The 17,907-nt window shown below is 37.0% G+C and overlaps 1 protein-coding gene across 3 annotated transcripts; it reads left to right on the top strand.

Annotated features, from left to right (window-relative positions):
* The first annotated feature begins 4 nt into the window (after nucleotides 1-4).
* Nucleotides 5-16,102, top strand: LOC125362980 (JNK1/MAPK8 associated membrane protein). Of its 3 annotated transcripts, none has more exons than XM_048361974.1 (7): nucleotides 5-158; nucleotides 1,962-2,052; nucleotides 3,107-3,261; nucleotides 4,472-4,678; nucleotides 10,501-10,682; nucleotides 13,235-13,311; nucleotides 15,824-16,102. In XM_048361974.1, the coding sequence occupies exons 3-7, from the start codon at nucleotides 3,200-3,202 to the stop codon at nucleotides 16,040-16,042; spliced, it is 747 nt and encodes a 248-aa protein (XP_048217931.1). In that variant the 5' UTR covers nucleotides 5-158; nucleotides 1,962-2,052; nucleotides 3,107-3,199; the 3' UTR covers nucleotides 16,043-16,102. The 3 variants fall into 3 exon arrangements, with proteins under 3 accessions (XP_048217931.1, XP_048217932.1, XP_048217933.1); XM_048361975.1 differs by having other exon boundaries at nucleotides 42-158; nucleotides 1,930-2,052; XM_048361976.1 differs by having other exon boundaries at nucleotides 42-158; nucleotides 1,980-2,052.
* The last annotated feature ends 1,805 nt before the right edge of the window (nucleotides 16,103-17,907 follow it).

A 17,907-nucleotide genomic window follows, 5' to 3' on the forward strand; every position in this document is an offset into this window, starting at 1 on the left:
AGGACCTAGATCGTGCGGCGGGGGCGGGGCTTCAGAGCAGTTGTCTCGGTTACTGAGAGGTGGAGCCGCCAAGGTCTCTGTGGCCCGGATGTCCGGGCGCTACCGTCGGGTCCGTTGGTTCCTGAGCTTCTGTAGCGAAGCCTAGGAGCGGCCAATGGGTGAGTGGTCGTCGAGGTAGCCAGAAACGTCCGTGTTAGACCCAGCCGTGGGTTTGGCGCTCTGCTTCCCGGCGTCAGCGGTGGCGTAGCGGCGGTGGAGGCTCGCGCCGTTCCGGGGCGGGCCTGGGACTCCGCTGGCGGTGGGTAGTCTCGGCTCCTGCCGGGCTGCGGAACGGCCGCTCGGGCTTGGCGCCGGCAGGCCAAGCTGGTGTGGCGTCCGATTGTCACCTGGGCCTCGAATTAGCGGGTAGCCTATGCATGCGTGGTGGCCCACTCAGATCCCGGAGCGGAGGTCGGTGCATTGAAGGAAACCGGCTGATTGTGTAGCTTCTGGCTCAGCTTTTATAAAAGCCCTTCACGGTGGGACGAAACCCTTGCATGTGAAAATAAAAAGGAAAGAAACGGAAGAGAAAAGAAAGCCATAGTTGACCCAAGAAAATAAAGAAGATGGCCATCTGGAGCCAGGGTTTTCATTGGTAGATGAATAGCTGCATTTGTTGTAACAAAATTTCAGGCCTTGGATTTTTAATAACTCAGCTTTACGTTAAAATGAATTAAGCACTTGCTTAATTCATTAAGCCCTTGTAGAAGTTTCTAATGCTTTACCTTTTGCCTTTTCAAAAAAAAACTCCGAAACAGTTTATTTTCGTATATTTAGAATACTGAGACAGATGGTTTCAAAAATACGTACCAACGTAAAGAAGTCTATGACATTAAAAAAGAAACTCTAAGATATTCAATGAAAATACTAAACGAGGCATTTTAGATTTTCTGTTTTTCTCACCAGCATAAAGAGGGGGGGAAATCTACTCTTAAAATTGGAAAGGAGAAAGGGCCTTGGGGACCAGGCAGTCTGCAGATTTGTGAATTCATGAAGGATTTGAGAGATCATTTATTCATAAATAGTCATAAAATGCATACTTTTTCTAAATTCACATTTAGACCACAGTTGTTTGACGTTTATTGTAGTGTAGCCAGTAGGTTCTTAGAGGGCAGACTATCCTTAATCAGTGCGTGTTCAGAACCAATGAATCAGTGAGTGAGAGGAATCAAGTGTCACTGATGAAAAATTCCCAGTAGTTTCTCCTTATGGATGAAGACCAAGATGAACTGTAGGGTGGTCTCCGCTCCAGCTGGGCTGCAGAGTGCCTGGGGCTTCCCCCACCACTCCATTTTGTAAAAAACAAACAAGGCAAAAAAAAAAAACAACCCTATTTTTTTCCTCTAGCCCTTGAAATTAAGGAATTGATTCTAAAACAGTGGTTCCCAAATATGATCAGAGGCCCAGTGACAGCCCTGATTTAATTTCCACCTTTTCACAACAGAAGTGACAGATGGTAGGACAGTGCTTTTATAAAGTGAATTTACTTCTTCTGTAAAGATTTGACCTCTTCTCTTGTGAAACCAAATCCTTTCAGTTTCTCTGTTATTACTGAGTTCTGTTAAGGACAAAAGTGATAGTATGTTATTTGTGTGCATGTTCTCAGTGGACACAATACACTTTTATTGGTGCTCTGTTGGAGACATACTAGATTAGGCTTTTAGTTCTAGGGATTTAACCTGCTCTGCTGGTTGAGGAAGTTCATGGTAAGGCACACTAAATTATAAGCAAGGTTCATTGTAATGTTGTACTGTGTCACAGTGTAAAAGGAGGAATTTAAAACTAATGCATCAAAGTTTTTAATAGTAGAGAGGGCATTTTAAAATTGAAACGGTTGAGATACTTCTGCAAAGTGCTTCAGCTATTACTGTATTTTATTTTAATCAAAAGATATTACTTTACTGGCATTTGTTTTTAAAAAGCTGTCGATATCCAACCAGCATGCCTTGGACTTTATTGTGGGAAGACCCTATTATTTAAAATGGCTCAACTGAAATCTATGGTGAATGTGGGGTAAGTTTCTCATTTGTATGTTATTTCATTTGTTAAATTTGCTTTGAAACATTTTCACATATAGAATCATTTTTCTTAAGTATTAATTTATAAAAAAAGTATGGAGACATTAATAGAATCTTTGTGTTGTTATAATGACAAATGTTGCATCTTTGTTAAAATCACAGCTAAATATTTTTAAAGTATTTTATAGTAATTTTGCAAATAATTTAGCATAGTGACTTGTATAGTAAGTTAACAATACTCTAGAACATATTTATTCATATGTGCATTATTCATAGTTGTGTCTTTATTCATTTTACTTAATTTTTTGTGTCAGTGTTGGGACTTGAACCCTGGGCTTCATGCTCTCACTTGGTTTTTACCCATACATCCTTCTTTTTGCTGGCTAGTTGGAGATAAGAATCTCTAGGCTAGCTTCAGTACTTAGCTTGGCATACAGCCTGGCTGTGCATTTTTTTAATACAATGTTATTAAGTAGGTTTTTCATTAGATGCTTCTTAACTATTTTAACTAAAGATAATACTTTTAATATATTCCTTCTAAGAGGAATATTTTATGAACATTTTATAAACAATGTAGATTTTGGAGTACTAGAGTTTGATCTCAGGGCCATGTGCTTGCTTGTCAGGCACTCTGCTACTTTGCCAGGCTACCAGCTCTTTTTTTTATTCAGTTATATTTTTGGTTAGGATCTTATATTTTTTTCCCAGGCCTAGCACAAACTGTAATCCCCTTATCTATAACTCCTGTGTAGCTGGGATTATCATTGTGTACCATTGCATAGTCTAGCTTGCTTGTTGAGCTAGTTGTCTCACTAATAACATCCCCTTACCTCACCTCTACCCATACCTCAACCAAGATAGTTATCTCCACCCCCTGAGTAGCTGGGCTTACCAACATATGCTACAATATCTGGTCCTTACTTTAAAAAAAAAAAATTCTAAATGCGGTACATATAAACTAAATGTTTAAAATAGTCTCACAGAATCACATGGGTGGGGGAGTTAATACTACAATATCTCTCTATGAAATATTTCTTTATATATTGTAGGTGTGCCCAAGAGGACAGAGGACAAATGCACAGAAGTACTGTCAGCCTTGCACAGAATCTCCAGAACTCTATGATTGGCTCTATCTTGGATTTATGGCTATGCTGCCTCTTGTTTTACATTGGTTCTTCATCGAATGGTATTCAGGGAAAAAGAGGTGAACATGCACTTTTTTTTTTTTTGCCAGTCCTGGGCCTTGGACTCAGGGCCTGAGCACTGTCCCTGGCTTCTTCCCGCTCAAGGCTAGCACTCTGCCACTTGAGCCACAGCGCCGCTTCTGGCCGTTTTCTGTATATGTGGTGCTGGGGAATCGAACCTAGGGCCTCGTGTATCCGAGGCAGGCACTCTTGCCACTAGGCTATATCCCCAGCCCCAACATGCACATTTTTGAATGTAGCTATATGGAGTGGTGTTGGACTAATTATCATTTATTATTTATTTTCATGCTAGGAATAGAACCCAGCGCCTTGTATGTGTCCATACACTCTTCCACTGACAGAAGGCTCTTAAGTCATGAAGAATGTAGAGACATTGTGCCTGGAGAGATCTAGGAATAATTTTAATTAAAGAACTTCTAGGCAAGAAAAAAAACCACATAAATAATGACAAGCATGTATAACAGCTGTGGTCTGAATTGGACAGAGTGGAGGCTGCAAATAAGAGGAAGACAATATAAAAGAGAATCAGAAAACTAAAGGTTTTTTTGTTTGTGACTTCAGGGCCTGAGCACTTTCCCTGAGCTTTTTTGCTCAAGGCTGGTACTTTCCCACTTTGAGCCACAGTTCTGTTTCTTGTTTTTAGGTACTTAATTGGACATAAGAGTCTTGAAAACTTTTCTTCCCAGGCTGGCTTTGAACTGCAAGATTCTCAGATCTCAGAATAGGTGGGATTATAGGCATGAGCCACCAGTACCCTGCTTAGATATAAAGGTTTTGATAAGGATGCTCCTGGGAATTCAGAGTCCAGTTCCAACTTTGTTTCTGCCATACTGCTTTTCTTTTAGTTCCTCAAACATCTCAGGATTTTTCCTTATGTAAGGATAATTAAAAGTGATTTATAGATAGATTATTTTAATACATTTTAAGTAAGAATTCAGCAGTATAATGAAAATAAAAGCAAATCTGTAATTTCTGCTCTTCTGTTCCATTTTAAAATAATACTGGAAGGTTTTCTGGGATGAGTGTTTTTTCCTTTTTAGAGAATAAGATTACACTTTTCTGATCTACTTAGAAAACTCTTTACCTTTAGTTTAGTTTTGGTTTTTTTTTTCAGTGAAAATATACCTTAAAATAGATACATGTTTTACCAGAGCCTTTTGAATGCTGACTTTTTCCTGGCGGTGGTGCCCCTTTCCTGTGCCTCCTTAGCTCCAGTGCGCTTCTCCAGCATATCACTGCACTATTTGAGTGTGGCATGGCTGCCATTATCACTTTACTTGTGAGCGATCCAGTTGGCGTTCTTCATATCCGTTCCTGTCGAGTATTGATGCTTTCTGATTGGTACACGATGCTTTACAACCCAAGTCCTGACTACATTACCACTGTGCACTGTACTCATGAGGCTGTCTACCCACTGTAAGTATTCAGATTTAAGCTCATTTAAAATCTATTCTCCAGATATTGTAGACCTCACTCATTTAAACAAATTGAGCATTGTCAGATATCTTTTAGGCAGTGAGGGAGATACATAGAAATGATTTTCTTCTCTTTTTAAGGCATGTATATTCTGGTATTTGGTATAACAGAAGGGAAAATATTTTTTGGTGATACGGAGCAAATATAAAAACAAAATAAGCTTTGTCTTGTTTCATAGACTTTTTTCCCCGTTCTTTTTTTTCTGAATAATTACTTATTTATTGTCAAAGTGATGTACAGAGGGGTTACAGTATCATAGGTAAGGCAGTGGGTACATTTCTTGTACAATTTGTTACCTCCTCCCTCATTTCCTCCCTCCCTCTACCCCTCCTCCTCTCTCCCCATGAGTTGTTCAGTTGGTTTACACCAAATGGTTTTTATAAGTATTGCTTTTGGAGTCGTTTGTCTTTTTATCCTTTGTCTCTCAATTTTGATATTCCCTTTCACTTCCCTAATTTACCAGTATATACAGTATCTAGGGTACTCAGATGAGATACAGTGATAACATGGGGACAACCACAGGAAGGGGATACAAGAGGATCAACAACAAAAAAAAGCTACAGTTTCATATGGCATGTTGAAAGTAATTACAACAGTGATATAACAGTCATTTCCATAACATGGAGTTCATTTCACTTAGCATCATCTTATGTGTTCACAAGGGCATAGCTATTGGGCTCTTGTGATCCTTTGCTGTGACTAGCCTAAACCTGTGCTAATTATTCCCTATGAAGGAAACCATAGAGTCCATGTTTCTTTGGTTCTGGCTTACTTCACTTAATAAAATTTTTTCCAAGTCTTTCCATTTCCTTATGAATGGGGCAATCTCATTCTTTCTGATAGAGGTGTAAAATTCCATTGTGTATATGTACCACATTTTCTTGATCCATTTCTCTACTGAGGAATTTTAGCTATGACAAATTGTGCTGCAATGAACATTGTTGTGCTGGTGGCTTTAGTGTGTTTTTGTTTGCAATGGTTTGGGTAGATGCCCAGGAGTGGGGCTGCTGGGTCATAGGGGAGCTCTGTGTTTAGCCTTCTGAGGAATGTCCATACTGCTTTCCAGAGTGGCTGAACAACTTTACATTCGCACCATCAATGTAGTAGGGCTCCCTTTTTGCCACATCCGCTCCAGTATTTGTTATTGTTAGTTTTCCTGATAAGTGGACATTCTTACTGGGGTGAGGTGGAATCTCAATGTTGTTTTGATTAGCATTTCTTTTATGGCCAGTGATGTAGAGTACTTTTTCATATGTCTCTTGGCCATTCTCATTTCCTCTTCAGAGAAATCTCTTTTTAAGTCTTTAGCCCACTTCTTTTTTTTTTTTTAATTTTTATTATAAAACTGATGTACAGAGAGGTTACAGTTTCATACGTTAGGCATTGGATACATTTCTTGTACTGTTTGTTACCTTGTCCCTCATACCCCCCTCCCCTCTCCCCCTTACCCTTTCCTCCCCTGAGGTGTTCAGTTCACTTACACCAAACAGTTTTGCAAGTATTGCTTTTGTAGTTGTTTCTGTTTTTTGACCCTGTGTCTCTCAATTTTGGTATTCCCTTTCAATTTCTTAGTTCTAATACCAGTATACACGGTTTCCAATATACTCAGATAAGATTACAGAGATAGTGTAGATAAAATCAAAAGAAGGTGATACAAGAACATCATCAATAGTAGAAGGTACAGATACACATGGGAGGTTGAAAGTAGTTACAACTGTGATATAACAATCATTTCCATAAAATGGAGTTCATTTCACTTAGCATCATCTTATGTGATCATAAGGGTATAGCTATTGGGGTCTTGTGATCCTCTGCTGTGACTTGCCTAAACCTGTGCTAATTATTCCCAATAAGGGAGACCATAGAGTCCATGTTTCTTTGGGTCTGGCTCACTTCACTTAGTAAAACTTTTTCCAAGTCCTTCCATTTCCTTACAAATGGGGCAATGTCATTCTTTGTGATAGAGGCATAAAATTCCATTGTGTATATGTACCACATTTTCCTGATCCATTCATCTACGGAGGGGCATCTGGGTTGGTTCCAGATTCTCGCTATGACAAATTGCGCTGCAATGAACATTGTTGTGCTGGTGTTTAGCCCACTTCTTGAGGGAGCTGTTGGTTCTTTGAGGTTTTGTTTTGGAAGAATTTATTTTTTTTTAGTTCTGCATATATTTTAGATATGAGGTCTTTGTCCATTGTATGGCTGGTACAGATCTCCCAATCTGTGGGCTTTCTGTTTATCTTGCAAGCTATGTCCTTTGTCATGCAGAAGCTCTGCAGTTTGATGCAGTCCCATTTGTCCAACTTTTCTTTGATTTTTTGCATTTCTGGGCCTTTGTTAAGGAAGTTTCATCCTGAGCCAAGGAGTCCAAGTGTTTCTCCTACTTGTAGTGTTTTCAGGGTATCTGTTTTTATTTTGAGGTCTTTGATCCATTTGGAATTGATTTTGGTTCAGGGTGCTATATAAGGATCTAGTTTTAATTTTTTGCAGGTGTTGAACCAGTTTGCCAGCACCATTTGTTTAAGAGGCTATCTTTCTTCCATCCTATTTTTAGCTCCTTTATCAAAGATTCAGTAGGTCATAGTTCTGCGGGTTCATTCCTGGGTCTTCAGTTCTGTTCCATTGGTCCTGTTCTTGTGCCAATACCAAGCTGTTTTTATTACTATAGCTTTGTAATACAGCTTTAAGTTTGGTATTGTAATTCCTCCAGCACTGTTCTTTCTACTTAGGATTGTTTTTGCTATTCTGGGTCTTTTATTGTTGCATATGAATTCCTGGATTGCTTCCTCTATTTCATTAAAACATGGTGTTGGGATATTAATGGGTATTGCATTGAATTTGTAGATAGCCTTTGTAAATATTGTCATTCTGACAATATTAATCCTCCCAATCCAGGAGCATGGGAGGTCTTTTTCATTTTCTTAGTTCTGCCTTAATTTTGTTTTTCATGTTTTAAAGTTCTCATCATGGAGGTCTTTCACTTCTTTGGTTAAGGTTATTCCTAGGTATTTTATGTTTTTTGAGGCTATTGCAAAGGAAGTTGCTTTCCTGATTTCGGCCTCTTTGGGTCATTGGCATATAGAAAAGCCATTGACTTTTTTTGAGGGTTTATTATTTCCTGCTACTTTACCAAAGTTTTGGATCAGCTCAAGTAACTTGGAGATACAGGATCATGTCATCTGCAAAGAGAGAGAGTTTGACTTCAACTTTTCCTATTTGCATCCCCTTTATGTCTTCTTCTTGCCTTCTTGCTCTGGCTAGGAATTCTAGTACTATGTTGAAGAGGAGAAGGGAGAGCAGACAACCTTGTCTTGCTCCTGATTTTAGAGTAAATGGCTTTAACTTTTCCTCATTAAGAGTAATGTTCGCTGTGGGTTTGTCATAGACAGCCTTACTTACATTCAGGAATGTTCCCAGGATCCTAGTTTTTTCAAAGCTTTTGCCATAAATGGGTGCTGGATTTTATTAAGTGCTTTTTCCATATCTAGTGAAACAATCCTGTGATTCTTGACCTTGCTCCAGTTGATGTGATACCTTGACTGACTTGCATATATTGAACCAGCTCTACGTACTGGGAATGAATCCAGTTTGGTCATAGTGTATGATTTTTTTTTTATGACCGGTTGTCGATTGGCCAGAATTTTTGCATCAATGTTCATCAGGGAAATCGGTCTATAGTTCTCTCTCCTTGATGAGTCCCTGCCTGGTTTTGGGATAAGGGTTATACTGGTATCATAGAATGTGTTTGGTAGCGAGCTTTCACTTTCAATTTCATTGAAGAGTTTGAGAAATATTGGTGTATGTTCTGGTTTGAAGACCTTGTAGAATTCTGCTGTGAATCCATCTGGACCTGGGCTTTTCGTGGATGGAAGGTCTTTTATTGCACTTTCTATTTCAGTGCTGGATAGGGGTCTGTTTAGAAGGTTTAAATCTTCATGGTTAAGTTTGGGCATATCAATTTATGCTAGGAATTTGTCCATTTCTTCCAGGTTCTTGAATTTGTTGGCCTAAAGGTTTGCAAGATATTCCCTTATTGTGTTCTGAATTTTGGTTGTTTTTTTGGTGATGTTACCTGTTTCATCTCTGATCTTGTTTATTTGGGTGTGCTGCCTTCGTTTTTGGGTCAGATTTGCTAGGGGTTTGTCTATGTTGTTAATTTTTTCAATGAACCAACTCTTTGTTTTGTTGATTCTTTCATTTTTTTTTTTACTCTAAATCATTTAATTCTGATTTGATTTAAATTATTTGCTTCCGTCTTTTGCCTTGTAGTTTGGCTTCTTGTCTCTTTCAAGGAGCTTAAGGTGTTTCCTTAAGTTATTGAGTTGATGTTTTTCCAGTTTGTTGATGTAGGCACTCAGAGATACAAATTTTCCTCTGAGTACTGCCTTAGCTGTGTCTCAAAGGAGCTGGTACTTTGTGTGCTCATCTTGGTTTAATTCCATAAACATTTGAATTTCTGTTCTAATTTCTTGAATGACCCACTGGTGGTTCAGCAATGTGTTGTTTAGTCTCCATGAATTGTAGGGTTTTCTGTGGTGGCTGTTTGAGTTGAGCTCTAATTTTGTTCCATTGTGTTCTGAGAGAATGCATGGAATGATTTCGATACTTCTGAATTTGTACAGATTTGCTTTGTGCCCTAAGATGTGATTTTGGAGAATGTTCCATATGCTGCAGAAAAGAATGTATATTCTGGTGTTGCTGGATGGAATATTCTGTAGATGTCAGTTAAGTCTAGTTGGTCTATGCTGTTGTTTAGTAATGAGTTTTCTTTGCTTAGTTTTTGGAGTGTTGATCTGTCCAGAGGTGACAGTGGAGTGTTAAAGGATCTATGAGTATTTTTAGAGTCAGTAGTGTTTGTTTGATAACGTTGGGTGCTCCTGTATTTGGGGTGTAGATATTTACGATAGTTATATCCTCCTTTAGGAGAAATCCCTTTATTAGTATGTAGTAATCTTCAAGTAAGAAGGAAACCCCTTGATATGCAACAGAAACAGAGTATCTGATATGTAAAAAAGAATATGGGCTTCAGAGGCAAAAGCAGCCTGGGTCAAATTCTGGATCTGCCCACTGCTGTGTTAACAGGAGTGTGTTACCAGCATCTTGAAACCTGTTTTCCCTTTGGCAAAATGGGAGTACCTTAAAAATGGTGGGCAGATGAAATGAGTCCACACATCAGAGAGAGTACAGAGTGCATACATATAGAAGGCACTCAATTATAGCAGAATTCTTGTTAGAATGTTCGGGTTAATATTTTATTTTTCCTGTTTTTCCAAATATAATTTTCATTAGAATGTTTTAGTTCTTTTTAAAAAAGGTAAAGTCATAAGGTTTTATATAATATTCTGTTCAAAACATTGCACACTTGCCATCAATGTAACAGAATCTGGCTATCCCTTCTCCAATCTGAATGTTCATTGACTAGACTTCTTATACTTTTTATTTGTTTTGTTTTTGTTGCCAGTCCTGGGGTGTGGACTCAGGGCCTGAGCACTGTCCCTGGCTTCTTTTTGCTCAGGGCTAGCACTCTACCTCTTGAGCCACAGTGCCACTTCTGGCTTTTTCCTACATATGTGGTGCTGAGGGATCAAACCCAGGGCTTCATGTATATGAGGTGAGCACTTTACCACTAGGCCATATTCCTAGCCCTGACTTCATATACTTTTTAAACCTTTTTTTAGGACCTTTGATTTTAAAATATAAAGGATCTAAAAGTTCATAACTACATTTTGATGTTACAAGTGCTTTATTTTATTCCACAGGTATACCATTGTGTTTATTTATTATGCATTCTGCTTGGTATTAATGATGCTGCTCCGACCTCTTCTGGTAAAGAAGATTGCATGTGGCTTAGGGAAGTCCGACAGATTTAAAAGTATTTATGCTGCCCTCTATTTCTTCCCAATTCTAACTGTGCTGCAGGCAGTTGGTGGAGGCCTTCTATGTGAGTATATGTTTATTGTTTTATGTTTATGTTATATATTATTTATACAAAGCATTTTATAGTCATTTGGAATATATTATTACATGTAATAAACAATGTCTCTCTGAACTCAATTTCGCAGCTTTTTCTTAAAAACCAGCCATAAATCCTTGAAAAGAGGCCTTAGTACATATTTTTACTAAAAGTTACAGGCATTCTTAAGAAAAAAAAGAATGGAATAGAAATTTGAAGCTCATAGCCAGATTGGACTATTATTAAAACTGTTATTATTGTTAAGTAATTGTATAAAGGAGTTTCAGTTCATCATGCCGATTTATAAATATATATGCTGTATCTTGTTTCCCCTCAAACTGGATCATTTTTTTATAAGTTTTTATTATAAAACTGATGTACAGAGAGGTTACAGTTTCATACGTTAGGCATTGGATACATTTCTTGTACTGTTTGTTACCTCCTCCCTCATTCCCCCTCTCCCCTCCCCCTTTCCCTTCCCCCCCCCCACCCCAGGTGTTCAGTTCACTTACACCAAACAGTTTTGCAAGTATTGCTTTTGTTGTTATTTCTCTTTTTTTACCCTTTGTCTCTCAATTTTGGTATTCCCTTTCAATTTCCTAGTTCTAATACCAGTATACACAGTTACCAATATAAACTGGATCATTTTTAAAGGCTAAATATAAAACAAGAATAAAAACTTCCTTGCATATTATAGTTAGAAATTAGTCTTGATATGTACTGTTTAATATTAATTCAGGTCTTGAATTACATATAATAAAAAAGTACCAATCTGTTCTTTATTTTGTTTCTTTTTTTTTTTAAGCCAATCTGTTCATTCATTTCTTTCAGCAGCAATTTAGATTGACATGTGCTTCAACTGAACAACAAAGAGTCATTATTACAGGTCTCACATACTAGTAGGAGACACAGGAGAGAAGCTGGGAAATAGCTGAGGGAACAGGCCAGATTTGAAGAACATGACACTGAATGTTCCAAGATGTTGGGATATGTCCTTTAGGAGGAACTCACCAGGGTGTAGAGGGTGAGCCTTCTGCCCTAAAGGGTACCATGCAAATGCTGCCATTTTTTTTCCACTTGGATTTTTTATTCTTTTGCCAGCCCTGGGGTTTGAACTCAAGGCCTGGGCACTATCCCAAACTTCTTTTGCTCAAGATTAGTGCTCTACCACTTGAGCCACAGTGCCTTTCTGAGTTGTTGGTTGTAAATAAAAAGTCTACAGACTTTTTTACCTGCTGGCTTCAAATCATGATCCTCAGGTCTCAGTCTCCTGAATAGCTAGAATTACAGATGTGAGCTACCCGCGTCTAGTTCCACTTGAATTTTAAACTTTATTGGTCTATTTATTTTATCTTTAAGGAGTTGTAAAAATGACTTGCCATTCAACAAAGAAGTTTATGAGAAAAATGCATCTTGATCAGTGACATTCCTTTCATCATTTATAATATACTTTGGTTCAAGGTGAGGGTAGTCCTGAAAGTGAGGCCAAAGGAACAGGAAATCGGAAGCTAGTTAGGGGTGTGATATCCTTCAGGTTCTAGTTTACAGACCAACAATTTATTTGGTGGCTGTCATTTAAAAATCTACAGTCCCTTCTATCTCTTACCCACTCCCTGATGGATTAGGCCCACTTCAGTTATTTGCCAGTATGGCTAGTGCATTTGAGGTTGCTGCTACTACTGTGGCAAATATGACCCTACTTGTAAAAAGATTTGGAAGGAAGTAGTCAGATTTTTGTTTTAGAAAGACAACTCAGTAGCCTGATGGAATATAGTCAAAGGAAGGGAGAATGAGGGATCCTTTCAGGGAATATTCCAGTCCTTTAGACTTGCCTGATCTAAAACAGAAACACTGGGAACACAGCAGTAATTTTAAAGAGGGCTATCTAAAGTAGGTAACAAATACTGGAGTTGAAGGAATGAGTAAGAGTGTAACAATGTAACTTTCTTAGCAACTAGCACATGGATAAACAGCAAATAGACAGGTTTGAGAGAAGTGAATTGAGTTCCTAGTATTCATGAAATGGCTGACAGGTTATAGGAAGGAATTTATGCTGGTTTGGAGCTTGGGAGAACTAGGTAGGCTAGAAAAAGCAGCTCTGGGTTATGAAATGGAGGAAAGGAAAAATTTGTGAAAGGCAGGAAGAGGTTTGGAAGCATAACTGAGAGACTGCCAGAGAGCACATATTTAATGACATATAGAAGTTATGAAATTCAGTTTTACAGTTTTAAAATTTTATTGGAACAGGGCATGCCCATTGGTCTGTACCTTTTCTGTGGTTGCCTTCCTACTACCAGTTGCATACATAACTAGATAACTAAGACAGACTGCATGGCTTGCAAGGCCAATAGCATTTACTATCTGACCTTAACTAGAAAATGTTGGGTGACCTAATGTCTAACATATGAGGACTCAAGTCTTACAGAACTGGTTGAGTAAGGGGTTTTTTTGACCCAAGGAAGAATTATACTCTTTGAATTTGTTTTTTTATTCACAAAATACATTTAATTTCCAATGTAATATGAATACTTATCTTTCAGATTATGCCTTCCCATACATTATATTAGTGTTATCTTTGGTTACTCTGGCTGTGTACATGTCAGCTTCTGAAATAGAGGTAGGATGTCTTTCTTCTTTGTTATTTTTTTTTCATATTGACTATAATAGTGCATATGGTATGATAAAGTGAAATTGGTAGTTTTAGTAGTCCTTGGCTAATGGATCTATTACCAGCTTTTAGCAAATCCTTAGTGAATGTATGGGAAATTCTGTGTACTACATTATTTCCTTTGGAACTTAAATGGGAGTCAGTCTATTTTATAGCATGGGGAAGAATAATCATCTCATAATTTACCAACAAAACAAGCAGAATTTTTGAAATATTGAAACTTAGTAATACTACTTTGAGAAGCATTAAAATGTAGAATTTGTCTTAAACTTTACCTTGACAATTGCACTCTATAGTCATTAGTAATTAAAATATAGATGACATACATCCTATGTCATCTATACTTCATTCTCAGTTTTATTGCCTTGGTTAGGGATGGGTTGATTTACCCTTTAATATGTATAATATTTTGGTATTTAGAGATCACATACATCCTATAGATGACATTCTATATCACCTATATTTTATCAGTTCTGTTGCCTTGATTATAGATGGGTTGCTTTTACCCTTTAATGTGTATAATATTTTGATATTTAGAGGTCTCTTTAGTAATAGCCACATTAGTTCTGATTCTGCTCTTTCCTGAAAAGAAGTGCCTCTTTTAGTAGCTTAGTGGAAGACCACTGTTAAAAAAAATCCTATTTTGTTGTTGTTCTCATTACTTAGAGCATATTATTAATTTCTGTAATAAGGCCCATGTAGATAAGACTATATGTATTTAATACAATGTGTTACCTCTATACAACTGAGAAAAATAATTTTAACATTTCTAGATCATTATGGCTGTTAGTTTCTGTGTAATACCAACTCAACCCAGTAAACTGGGATGCAGCTTTTCTAGGTTTTTCAGTTGTCTAAACAAAATTACCAACAGCATACTCCATTAAAAAAATTTCTAGAAAAATCTCTCTCTGAGTATATGCATATATACAGATCATATGGGTATGTACATACACACACACACACACACACACACACACACACGTGTTTCAGTATCTTTTGACCAAGTTACATTTTGACTCATTTATAGTCAGTAGAGTAAAATAGAATATATTATGTCATCACATTTATATTTCAAATATTTTATTTTTTTTATTTATTTTATTTTATTTTTTTATTTTTTTTTTGGCCAGTCCTGGGCCTTGGACTCAGGGCCTGAGCACTGTCCCTGGCTTCTTCCCGCTCAAGGCTAGCACTCTGCCACTTGAGCCACAGCGCCGCTTCTGGCCGTTTTCTGTATATGTGGTGCTGGGGAATCGAACCTAGGGCCTCGTGTATCCGAGGCAGGCACTCTTGCCACTAGGCTATATCCCCAGCCCCAACAAATATTTTATTTTTAAGGAACTAAGCCATTGTCAATCAAAAATAGGAGTAATAAATGAGAAGTAGTCATAATTCACTAAGGTTTTAATAAAATGTATATTCTTGCCTGTTTGTTCATGTACAATATTCTGAAATTGTTTATCTAAATGTGGCCCTCTGTTAATGCTGTTTATGTCACTTTTTCTAATATAGTTGTAAAAGCTCAGGGGCTACCTATAGAAGTCCCAACAACTTTTAGGAAGAATAGTAGTTGAATAATCAGGCAGAACATGTTGATGGAGATTATTCAGTTTTCATTTAAAGGTTACCCTCATTTCTTCTCATAATCTTTAGTCACCATTGCAATATGATTAATCAAGACAGCAAATTAGTTCAGTACTTTTATCATTTGTAAGGAAAGATTTGGAGGAAGAAATGTTTGGATGATTGAATTGGATGAGGCTTTTGAATTTGTTATCCATAATTATAAATTCAGTATGCACTTATAAATTAGCTTGAAATATACTGAGTTCTCTGCCTATGCAAATCTCTCCTATATAAATGTACATAGAGTTCAATTAACTATATACACATGAGTCAGAAATAGATACCTACATCAGGGAAAAACAGCGTAAGGCAAATTGATGAGTCACACTTAATGATAAGAGGAAGTAGATAACTAACCCATTACAAATTACATACTATATGTTAGCACATGTAGATGTTACTTATATTAATTTGGTCCTTCTAGTTTCTGCATATTATAGGGCATTGTTAAAGAGTAAAAGAGGATCATGGTATTCACATGTCCTTTTTCTCCCTTCTAATTATTCAGGCAGAATACTCTGGGAATGCTAGAGGATGAGGAAGTTTAGTTTATGTACCTCCTGTGTCCCACTACATACTCATAGCCACAATGGGATAGGGCAGGAAGAAAGCACATAATACAGAATTCCTCTTGTAGTTCACATCTTTTGAAAGAGTTCTTGCTGTTTCCAAGAGAAACAGTAATGTGTGCTAGCTAGCCTGAGTGATCCTTAGGTCATTTATAACCTCATATATTCTGTGATTCTAAGATTATGGCTTTATGTGAAAACAGTTATCTAGTTCAGCCTAATAACATGTATTTCTCTTTTCTTTCTTTTATAAAATTATATAGAACTGCTATGATCTGCTGGTTAGAAAGAAAAGACTTATTGTTCTCTTCAGCCACTGGCTACTTCATGCCTATGGGATAATCTCCATTTCCAGAGTGGGTAAACTTGAGCAAGACCTACCCCTTTTGGCTTTGGTACCTACACCAGCCCTTTTCTACTTGTTCACTGCAAAATTTACTGAACCCTCAAGGATACTCTCTGAAGGAGCCAATGGACACTGATTTATGAACATGCCAAAAAAAACCTAAGAAGTATTCTTAATAAATACGTAAAGATTTTTTATTACCACTGCTCTGTGATATTTGGGAACAACTTTATCAGCAAACCTTAATGTTTGTGTTTGTTTGTTGGCTTATAAAGCCTTATGGTCAGACTTGGAAATATAAAAATACCATGATACTCTATTATACAGCATACTATTATCTCTTACACTAAAAGCCTAATGCTGTCTCAGTTCTTTAGTGTGCCACCATGGTTCTGGAACCTAGCGATGGATTATTCTCATTTTTTTAAGAAAACTGTAGGTGTGGGGACAGAACTCAAGTGGTAATGCTCTGGATTTAAATCCTAGTACTTCCAGCAAAACAACAAAATCCTGCAGTCTCACCTCCTAGAGAGGTAGAGGCAGAAAAATCCCAGGTTTGAGGCCAACCCAGGCAAAAGGTAATGGTGAGAGCTTATCAAAACAAAATAAAAATGAAGGAGCTCAAGCAATATTGGGTTCAGTGCCCAGCAATTCAAGGAAATTTTTGAAAAATAATTTTTAACAAAATTATATTATGAAATGCTTAACAGTGACATAATTGTGCATGCCTATTGTGTTTTAATATTTTCCCTGTACTGAGGTACAGAGATGAAGATAATTGTTTGATCTAATAGCAAACATGGAGATAAAGTATGTTGTTTTTATTTATTTTTGCCAATACAGTATTTTGATAATATCATAGAAATAGAACATAATTTATATAACATTTCTGTTTATAAACTGTAACAAAGACATTCATATTATTGTTCCTGTAAAGAAAATAATAAAAAAAAAGTTAAGAACAAAACTTCAAGTGTCTGGATAAACTAATTATGGCAGTAACTTAAAATGTCAAATAAAATTAGTGTCTCTTCTGAAATGAATAAATAGTTGTATAAACCCATTGTCCTATCTCATTAAAAATAATCTATATGCCACACTTTGAGACTCATTTTTTTCACACTGTGATATTTCTCAATGAAGATACATCTTAAGTGTTAAGTGTTTAGCACTTAACCATATTCTGGCCACAATTATCTATTTGTATTGTTTAGATGGTTATTCTCTGATTCTGTTACTTCTTGGGCAAATTACTTCATAAACCTTGACTTCTATGACAGTTACAAAATGTGGAAGTAGATGTGCTCACCTTTACATTAGTTTTGTCTGTGCTTTTTGAGTTTACAGCAATTGTATCCTTGATTTTGTTATTTATTTGTTAATGTATTTTTCCTACATTTAGAAGGTGGAATACTGGCACTTTTGACACGTCTGGTTTTCTTCTTTTCTGTAGAAATAAAAATAAAATATGTTCTGCTTATTTGCTCAGCTAGGGATCTACTACTTTACCCACACTTCGTGTGAAAGCACAGAAGACACTGAGTAGCCAAAGAAATCTTGAGCAAAAAACACCAATGCTGGAGGTACCACAATACCAGACTTCAAATTACATTACAGAGCCATTGTAAAAAAAACAGTTTGGCACTGGCAACAAAAGCAGACACTAAGACCAGTGAAACAGAAAACACCAAAATAAATCTCCACAGTTATAGCCAACTCTTGAGGGAATAAAAATAGCCTCTTCAACAATGGTATCAGGAAAACTTGATAGCCACATGCAGATGTTTGACATCTGTGCCAGTATTAGTGCAAAGTGGATCAAGTATTTTAATGTAGGACTTAAAACTGGGTGTTTCAGTTTAGTAGGCTTTTGTAGCACCCTATACTTCTCACTGCAAGTGGTAATTATTTTGCTAATAAGCCCAAAATAATTCAAAAGTCAAAATATTTCCTTGAGTTCTGGATCTGTTGATAATCTAACAAGTACATTGTTATACACTA

This window comes from Perognathus longimembris, chromosome 14, assembly GCF_023159225.1.
Source record: "Perognathus longimembris pacificus isolate PPM17 chromosome 14, ASM2315922v1, whole genome shotgun sequence".
NCBI lineage: Eukaryota > Metazoa > Chordata > Mammalia > Rodentia > Heteromyidae > Perognathus > Perognathus longimembris.